Source organism: Enhydra lutris, unplaced genomic scaffold, assembly GCF_002288905.1.
Source record: "Enhydra lutris kenyoni isolate GAN:26980312 unplaced genomic scaffold, ASM228890v2 scaffoldscaffold26, whole genome shotgun sequence".
NCBI lineage: Eukaryota > Metazoa > Chordata > Mammalia > Carnivora > Mustelidae > Enhydra > Enhydra lutris.
This window is the reverse complement of record NW_019154110.1, coordinates 4,966,726-4,976,582: the sequence shown is the minus strand read 5'-3', so window position 1 is coordinate 4,976,582 and position 9,857 is coordinate 4,966,726. Positions and strand designations below refer to the sequence as shown.

General features: G+C 53.2%; 1 protein-coding gene across 2 annotated transcripts; it reads right to left on the bottom strand.

Moving 5' to 3' along the window:
* Window positions 1-244: 244 nt before the first annotated feature.
* On the bottom strand, window positions 245-6,983 carry LOC111151331 (solute carrier family 46 member 1). 2 transcript variants are annotated; one of them, XM_022509254.1, is made up of 5 exons: window positions 6,729-6,983; window positions 5,421-6,273; window positions 3,202-3,285; window positions 1,380-1,536; window positions 245-838 (listed from the first exon to the last, which is right to left on the bottom strand). In XM_022509254.1, exons 1-5 carry the CDS (start codon window positions 6,954-6,956, stop codon window positions 781-783), a joined length of 1,380 nt encoding a protein of 459 aa, XP_022364962.1. In that variant the 5' UTR covers window positions 6,957-6,983; the 3' UTR covers window positions 245-780. The 2 variants fall into 2 exon arrangements, with proteins under 2 accessions (XP_022364962.1, XP_022364963.1); XM_022509255.1 differs by lacking the exon at window positions 3,202-3,285.
* Between the last annotated feature and the right edge of the window lie 2,874 nt (window positions 6,984-9,857).

Below are 9,857 nucleotides of genomic sequence, written 5' to 3'. Positions count from 1 at the left end.
TGCCCCCAATCTCTCCACTGGCCTGAGGCCAGCCGGGCAACCCTCCAGCCTCTCCAGCCTCTCCAGCCCCTCAAGAGAAGAGAATGAGCAGTGAGATGCGGTGTGGGCCAGCCCATGGCAGCTCAGGGGGCTCCTGCCCAGCCCAGAAGCCTACTGCTGTCTGACTGCTGGTGGAAAGACCGGGAGCGGGAAAGCAGACAGCCCCACAGCCCAAGGCCTTGCAGGCCCGGAAGGTTCATTTCAGTGTGATTCTGTGGATTTATTGTGATTGGCATTGCTAAGCTCAGAGGGTCGATCCCAGCCCAAGACGGCAGCACCCTTCCCCAGAGGGCACCCAGCCCTGCCACAGCCTTCCCCTCAGAACCACATCCGTCACTGAGGGGCCCACTGGTGGCTGCACCCCGGAAACGGCCCGGTGAGCTGTGCCATCTGGGCTGAAGCAGAGATGCCAGCCCTTGCGCTTCAGCCGCTCCCTGAGGTGTCCCTCCGTCGGGACCTCCACTCCCCTGGAGGGTTCCCTGTGACCGCTGGTAGGAAGGGGGCACCCACCCCCGTTCCAAATGGCTCCCCCACTGCCTCCTGGAGTAGGACCGTCTGGGTTCCAAGCTAGGTTGAAGTCCTAGGCTGGCACAGCTGTCCAACTGGACCACTCTGTCCGAGGCAGACGTGTGCCCTCTGAGGGGTGGTGCCCGTGTCGCGTGGACCGGGATCCAGATGCATACTTGGAGTTGCTTTGTGTTCGCTTCGCTCGCTTTGACCTCTGTCTCCCATGCAGGCGGATCAGGGGCTCTGAGGAAACTGCTGGAATTCAGGGTGAGGATTGGCCTTTTCCAGCACCCTGTGAGAGAGACCAGAGAAAGGGTTCAGATTTGACATGGGGAGACATCCTTAGCTCTTAGAGATGGGACACAGGCTTTATCGCGTGGACTGGGACAGGTATTCCCTCCCAAAGCCGAGAGGTGGAGGACAAGGCAATGTCCAGAGACAGGGCTCTGGAAAGCAACTCTTAAGGCTACAGAGGGAAGAACCCAGAAGGTCAGGCTAGCCTGGGGGCCAGCCATATTAGCTGAGAAAGCTCTCCAGGCTTCTTGTTAGCACATTCCCGCCACCTTCCTTCCATCTGCAAAACGGGAATGGAGGAGGGGAGCTGAGGGAGAGAACACAGCCTTGCCAACAAGCAATGGGAGCCTGTCCCTTCCCCTACTGCCCCTCCACCCCTCGGCCTTGCCCTTGGAGAACGGCTCCCAGAAGATTAGGCAGCTGTCCTCAAGGGGAGAGTCAAGGGGTTCCAGGAATGAGTTCTGGTTGGGAGGAGGAGAAAGTGGAATTCTTTGGGATAAAGGGCATTCTTATGATCATAAGTCAGAGCCCTGCATTACCCAATCAGAATGGCCGGGATGAAGAGGAGGCCGGCTCCCAGGAGGAAGGGGAACCCCTTCATGAAGTTCAAGGTGGCTGGGTAGAGCGAGTTGAAGATGCCAGAAGCCATCAGCATGGCCAAGCCATTGACACAGGCCACAGCAGAAAAGAGAGCACCTGCAGAGAAATAAACATCATACTTTTACTTTGAGATGGAAGACCTAGGTTCAAATCCCAGCATCACTCGCTCACTGCTGTGTGACCTGGGGCAAGTCACTTAACGTTTCTGAGTCTCACCTTCCTCAGCAATAAATCCTACATCATGTGTTGTGATAAGGGTTCAATGAGGTCGTGCATGGAGAGCGGTTGGCACACGGGCTACCAAATAAATGGCTGTTATTAAGTCCATGTATTCAAAGTATGTGTGCTATCTTCTACCAAAACCCTGATAAAATGGGTTTTGGTTTATGTTCTTTGGGAATCATCTCCTGTTCGGAATAATTGCTGGCTTAATTCCCAGTTCCACCACTTATCTGTGTCATCACTGAGTAAGTTGCCTATCCTTCCGGGTTTCTGTCCCTCTTCTGTTGAACAAGGACAATACCTATTTCATAGATTGGCAGCAAAAGTAAATTCACATGTAAAAACATCCATGACAGACCCTAGCCCCCTGCAGGCAGGCAGTTAGTGAGGGCTGTTCTTTTCTCCGGTTCCCCCTTGGGGCCTCTCTGGGTACAGTGAAGGTACTAGAAAAAAGGCTTACTGAGTGAATGAATGAAGGTACACGGGTTCGGGGTGGGGGTGGGGGGCAACAGAATGAACCCGTAGTGGGCTGCACATGGCACCAGATCCCCCTTCCAGGCCAGATGGGGGGAAATGGATGAGCCAGATATTTCCAGACTAGGATCTAAAGACCCAGAGGCCCCAGAAGCTATTCCTTAGAGAGATGCCAGCAGAACCCAGATTTTGCAAAACGAGCAACAACCCAACAGAAGTTGAGTTTGCACTCTGTCAGAGTGTTAGAGCCAGGAGGACCCTGTCGTCAGGAGGAAACCACTCATGTTACACAGGAGGAAATAGGCACCGAGACAGAAAGGGACCTGCCCAAGATCACACAGTCAGTGGGTGACAGAGCCAGGACCTGCTGCTCTTCAAAACAGAGCTGGGGGAGTGCCTAGGTGGCTCAGTGGGTTAAGCCTCTGCCTTCGGCTCAGGTCATGATCTCAGGGTCCTGGGATGGAGCCCCACATCAGGCTCTCTGTCCAGCAGGGAGTCTTCTTCCCCTTTTCTCTGCCTGCCTCTCTGCCTACTTGTGATTTCTCTGTCAAATAAATAAAAAAAATCTTTAAAAAAAAAAAAAAACAGAGCTGGGTTTGCATCCTGCTCTACCACTTTCTGAGGGAACTTGGCTGACCCGATTTAACCCTCTGGGTCTCTGCTTCTTCATCTGTTACTTGGGGACAAGGAAATATCTGAAAGTTGCTTGCTTCCTCTCTAAGCTTGCGCACTGGCCCTAGTGAAGCAGGGAACTCTGACATCATCACGTCCATTTTACAGACAAAAAAGCTGAGGTCTGGAGAGAGTAAATCCTGTGCTCAGGTTACCCAAGAGAACAAGCGTCCTCTGCTGACTGCAAATTCCAACCCCGTGATCTCAAAATCCAAGGTCTTGTGGTCCTCTGCGAGCCCTAGGCAATGTGACAGAAGTGCATATGTCTTGGCTACTAACATGTTCTGGGTGGGAGGGAGGAAGGTAGGCCCCTCCTGGCTCACAGTTGCTCTCTGTCCAGTTCGGGCAACACTGGCTATGAGCAACCAAACGCAGGCTGACCCCGGCACTCACCCTGCTCTGACTCGCCCACCAGCCTGGAGAGCTTGGCCCTAATGATGGGTGTGATGACTAAGGACAGGAACAGGAGTCCATACCCTGCAGAGAAAGAAACAAACAAGAAAACAGGGTCAGGGAGTGGGGTGCCTAAGCACCATGCATAGCAGAGCTCCTCTACATACATAGCCCACGTGGGACTCAGGATGGACACAGGAAGACCTTCCCTATTGAAGGAGACAGTGATCATGGAGGGTCAGAGACCACCTTTCTCTAGGCTTGACCCACCCACTACCTCTTTCGTGAATGAATGCTGATTTCCCTCCAATTATGTTCTTGTCAGAACGCCTCTTGCGGTCACAGCGGGCACGATCCACCCACCTTGAGCTTCGAAGGGAGACGGCAAGGCACAGAAAACAAGCATGGGCTTTGGAGTCGGCCTTGAGTTCCTAACCTGATGCCATCTCTTACTAACTGTGTGGCCTTGGACATGACTCCCATCTGTGAAATGATAACAAAGCCTTTATCACAGAATGGCTCTGGGGTGTGTAGGAGGCTGAATAACGGTCACCCTGAGACATCAGGTCGTAATTCCTGGAATTTGTTAATGATGCCTTATTTGGAAAACGGATCTTTGAAGATGTGATTAAGGATCTTGCAATGAGGTGATCTTCCTGGATTGGACTGGGCCCTAAATGCAATCAGGTGAATCCTTAGAGGGAAATGGAGGGAGATGTGACAGAACAGAGAAGGCTCACAGAAGAGGAAGAGGCCATGTCACTACAGAGGCAGAGATTAGGGTGACTTGGCCACAAGCCACAGAATGCGGGCAGCCAGCAGAAGCTGGAAGAGGGGAGGGAGATCCTCTCCCACAGCCTCCGAAGGCAGCATGCTGACCCCTTGCCTAAGGCCCACTGAGACAGATACTTCACTTCTGGCCTCCAGAACTATGAGAGAATACATTTCCACTGTTTTAAGCTATCCAGTTGGTGAAAATTTGTTACAGTAGCCCTGGGAAATGAAGTTCCTTTTCCCTTTGCGTTTGTTACTCAAGGGCTTACAAGCATTCTTTCGTAACAGTTTCTCTCCCTTCCATGACTGTTGGTCCTAGAGCTCAGTGGACCCTCACAAATGGGTATTTGAGGTAACCCACGGCCCCTTCAGGTGTCAGGCCCTCAAACCCCACTCCGCTGAGGCTCCCCAGAGTCATGACAGTGTCTCCATCATCTCTGCACCCCTGAGGGCACTGAGCCCAGCACCGGGGCCTCGGGAGATGCCGTGGGCAGGAGAGGAAGGTACCTGGTCCCCTTCGGCCTCACTCTCCATGCAAGCAGCCAAGTTAAGACATCTCTGATTACTCATCAGCTCACTTTGTAAACAACGTATTTAAGGACTCTAACAAAATTCATCTGTCTCTCTAAAAAAAGTTAACTTCCTCATTCCTAGCCACCCCTCTCCTACCAAAAGAAAAAGGGGGAGGAGTGAGGGAGGAAGGGGAAGGGGATGAGGGAGAGGAAGAGAAAGAAAAAAAAAGAACTACGGCAGGCAGGAATTTGATATCTGTGTCAGAGAAGACTTAAAAAAAAAAAAAATCTCAAGGAAGGGGTGCCTGGATGGCTCAGTCATTAAGTGTCTGCCTTCGGCTCAGGTCATGATCCCAGGGTCCTGGGATCGAGCCCCACATCCGGCTCCCTGCTCAGTGGAGAGTCTGCTTATCCTTCTCCCATTCCCCCTGCTTGTGCTCTCTCTCTCTCTTGCTGTGTGTCTCACTCTGTCAAATAAATAAATAAAATCTTTAAAAAAAAAAAAAAAAAAACTCAAAGAAGGTGACCAAGGATATTTGAGGTACAGCCTGTGATTCTTATCAGAGAAGTGAATATTAAGGAATTAATGGCATGTACTTTGTTTAAGAACACCATAAATGCTGGCTGTGGGAGGCCAACAAGTAAAGCAATCAGTGTATGAGCCATACTTGTGTCTTTTGCTCTATCTTACTAATGATGTTTATAGTTCACAACGTGAATTAATGACTGAGGCTACTGAAGGTCTGTCTTTTCCGGCTAACAAAGATGGCATTTTTATGACGATTCTTGGTTGTCTGTCCTCCAGTGCAGGCAAGGAGCCTAACAATGATTTTAGACACAGGCACGAACCACATTTAGAGGCCGTGAGTGTCTGACCCCCAGTTTTCACCCAGCACCTTTGGGACAAACCGTCCCCAAGCCCACACACTTAACCTGTAAACACGAGAGGGGTGATGGTAGCAAACGCAAAGACCACCATTCCCAGAATGTTGAAGGCCAGGCCAATCTCGGCCACCCAGGTGTCGGCGAGGCAGTGCTGCAGAAGCCGCAGGCCCACCAGGCTGGTGAGGTACGGCAGATGCTGTGCGGCAGAACCGTAGCCGATCAGCTTGGAGTCCCAGCAGAGGGGTCTGCTCAGCTCGTAGAGGGTCAGGATGTCCTGGGCTCCAAAGTGCACAGTGACTACCATGAAGATGGCCAAAGAGTACAGGGCTAAGTGCCTCCTGGACTTCTCTGGGGCCGGAAATGCATACAGCTTGACAATGGACCAGTGATGGCGGAGCGTGAAGAGCCGGGTAGGTGTTGGCTCCTTTACCGTCTCACCAAAGCAGAAGGCTGCATAGAGAGTCATGGCTATCAACAAGGCCAAGGCCAGCCAGAAGGGGTTGGCATAACCCTGGGCCCTGAGCCAGTGGCCCCCAAGGAGGCTGGCCAGCATCCCTGCCACCCCGATGCACGCCTCCAGCAGGGCCATTCGAATGGTGCGGCTGTGGCTGGAGCTGACATCCGCCACCGAGGCAAAGCCTGCAGCCAGCAGCCCACTAAAGTCCCCCAGGAGCGCGCAAAGGATCCGGCCCAGCACGAAGTAGCCCACGTGGAGCTGCAGCTGCACCACGAAGATGGACACCAGCGCCTGCAGCAACAGGCCCAGGGAGGCCAGCACCAGCAGGGGACGGCGGCCCACGCAGTCACTCCAGGCACCCAGCAGGGTGGACGAGAATAGCCCCACCAGGAAGCCGCCCAGGTTCATGTAGAGGGTCCAGTGGGAGGTAAGGGTCTCCACTTCCTGTGGGGACATGAATCATAACCAGGTGCTGTTCCTCACTGTGGGCTGCCCGTCCCGCAAACCACCACCATCCTGGGAGATACAGGGATGGGGACTATCCTCGAAGCCCTAAACCTCCGAGAATCAGTAAAACTCCCAAAAACTTGGCCCTGGCTTATGGGGGAATGGACCACGGTCCCACTCCCTTACTTTCACTCTCTTTTGTTAATCCTCATGGCCTCTCTCTACCCAGGGCGACATTAAGCACAACACCCGCCCCTTCCCCCGCAGCGGTCGCTCAGGCCCCAACTTTGCTCTGGCCCCGCCCACTACCCCCAAACCAGCCAGCCCTCACCCGGACGCAAGCCCCGCCCCTCGGCCGCCCCCACACTCCCGCCCCGGCCACCTCCCCCCGCCCCCACCCCACCGCCGGTGCCCCGCTCCGCGCTCCTCCCGCGCTCCTCCCGCGCCGTCACCTTCATGATGGGGTCCGCGCTGTGGTTGCTGCAGCTGCCCCTGTCGCGGGTCCCATTGTAGCCGAGGTCGGTACTGAAGCGGTGCCACAAGTACTGCGTGGTGAGCGGGCCCTGCAGGACCAAAGCGAAGTTGGCGAGGAAGACGAGCGGCTCCACGGGGCCGCGGCACAGCACAGCGGGGCTGAGGCGCGCGCGGGCCTCGCCCGGGGGGCTCGCGCACCCCTCCATGCGCGTGCGCCTCAGGGGCTACGCCAGACGGATGGCTGGGCTTTCTGCGCCTGCGCCCAGCGTCCCTTTTTAAAAAAGTCTGACGGGGCGGAGCCGCTGTCCCCCTCACTCTCGCCCCGCCCGCTGTGGGCGGGTGAGGGCGGGAGAGGGGCCCCACACCCCTGCCCGCGAGTGACCTCATCGGCAGTCTGTGCGAGGATACCGCCCTGCAGCCCTCCTTTCCAGGCCCAGAAACTCTCCAAACGATAACAAAAATATCAATAATTAACATTTATTGATCATCTGCTGGGCACTGTACTAAACTCCGCGTGCATTATCCTTCCAACAACCCTATGGCTAGCCATTATTAATGATCACCGTCTACAGATGAGGAAGTCGGGACATGGGACACTGCAGGCAGAGCCTGGGGAGCACTTAACCTCTGATGCCCATGCTGATGTTCTGCGCGGCAGCAGAGGCAACTTAGTTCTGTGACTTTGGCTCTGCTACCACCTTGGCCATGGCACTTAACCACCGTGCTCCGTTTCTTCATCTTAAAAGTGAGGATGCTAATAGAAGCTGCCTCAAAGAGCTGCTGTGGAAATAGTTTGGTACATTCTAAATGCTATTATTGTTATCAATGGGCTGTCACTTGCTCCACATCTGCCGTAGGATCTTTTCCTGGGAAACCGTTTCGGAGGCTCAGGACTGGCTCTGCCCTCCGAGGAGCAGAGGAGAAGCTGGAGGAGGGCCTGGGAGGCCATCAGGTGTGGCCCTATGCTCCGCATGCTCCTGCTGTAGGAACTGGGCCAGAAGGCAGTCACACCTGTCTGGGCATGTTTTATTGCCTATAAAAGGGGAAAACATTACCTGCCTTTCTCCTTTATCATTGACTCACTCAGCCCATTTCTTAAGCACCTCTTATATGTCAGGGACCATGCCGGGCGTGCTCCAAGAACGCCTTTACCAGGCCCTGTAGGTTTAGAATGGTGGGGGAGACATCAAAGAATCCTACTAATCTCCACAAGAGTTCCACTGTGGAAAGAGCTTTAAAGGGGAGGAGCTGTGGGACTCCAAGGCTGCTCATTTGAGGGCCTGACCAGGTCTAGGAGGGACAGGACCAAAAAAAGGCCACCTGCCCTGACAATAGCGCAGCTGAATGCATTTCTGGAGGCAAGCTTTGTGCAGTGACCCACAGGCCTGAATTTTGGGCATGGTGAAGTTCCCTTTCCGGATACAATGACTGTGTGTGGGCTTGCTGCTGGCTTATTGACCATCCCCCACCTCCACGCCCCCCCGCCCCCACCCCCACCCCACCCCCAGCCAGAAGGTGTCCTAGGCTCACAACTGGTAGATGCTGGCTAGATACTGGTGGACTGAATGATGCCTGCACCGCCCACCCCCAGAACCATTAGCACCCTGTGGTCATCCCAGAGGTAGGAAATTCCACATTTAACATACAAGCCCCCAGGGTTGTCTCTCTCCCCTCCCCACTATCTACATAAAAGCTTGGCCCAGTTATGTCAGCTGCAGGAAGGGAAGAGTTCCTAGCTGAAACTGGATTGTTCTTTCCTGGAGAACTAAGAAGGAGAGAACTAAGGCCAAGTTCCCTCAGCTGGGAATGGGACAGGGTATAGACCACTCCGGAGCTGGAGCCTATGGTGGTCACTAGACCAGAGGCCACCACCTCCCCTTCTGCTTCTCCTTCTCCTCCTCCTCCTCCGCCTCCCCTACCTCCTCTTCCTCCTTCTTTTAAAATTAATTTATTTGAACTCTGCAACACATTGTGCCTCCCTTTTGTGCTAAGCCACAGCAGGATAAAGGGGCCTAAGCCCAACTATATGTCGCATCCGAGGCACCCCTAACTAGGGCACTGATTTCTGCAGTAATTGCTACTTTATTATTGGGGCCTAATCTTTTGCCTGCATTGGCCCTTGGGCACTTGGGATCCATGTGTTTTGTTTGGTAATTAAATGTTCAATAAATTCACAAAATAAAACAGCTAAAAAATAGTAATAATAAAATAAAATTTATTTATTTGAGAGAGGGAGACAGCAACAAGCAGGAAGAGGGACAGAGAGAATCCCAAGCAGACTCCCTGCTGAGATCCTGACCCTGAGATCAAGAGCTGAAATCCAGAGTCCAATGCTTAACCTTTGAGCCACCCAGGCACCAGAGGCCTCTTCTAAACCCTTTTAAACCTAGCTGCAATCAGGTCATTGCTCTGCACAAAACCATCCAGTGGTTTCCATTTCATTCAGTGAAAGCCAAACCATTAAGAGGGCCCTAAGATGATTTGCCCTCTCTGACCCTTTCTCTACACCATCCCTTGTGCTCCTTGGCTCTAGCCAACCTGGCCTCCTTGTTCCTTTAATCGGTCCAGCAGGTTTCTGCCCCCAGGGTCCTTGCATTTGCTCTTCCCTTTACCTGAAATGCTCTTCTACCAGATAGCCATGTGACTGGCTTCCTGGCTTCATTCACACCTCTGCTGAAATGTCACCTGAGCCTTCTAGATATAGTAGCAACTTCCCTCCCCCATCTCCTGGAACTCCCTAACCCCTTAACTCCTTTATTCTCTCCATAGTATTTGCACTATCTGAATTATTATAACTCTCTGGTTTCTCTGTTTTCCATCTCTCCTTACTAGAAGGGATGGCAGGGGCTTTATTTTCTTTGCTACTGTATCCTCAGCACCTAGAATAATGTTCAGCACAGGGTAGATGCTCAGAAGATGTTAGTTGAATGAATAAAATAGTTCCTCGAGGAGAAAGGAGCCCCAGTCCCCATGGAGAGGGTTGCCAGTGTTAGGCTACACTGTAGAGTCCAGAGTCCAGGAATCCTCACCCAGAAGGAAGCCTAGAGATCATAGCTTTGCCTACCCACCCTTTTAAAAGGTGAGGAGGGGTGCCTGGGTGGCGCACT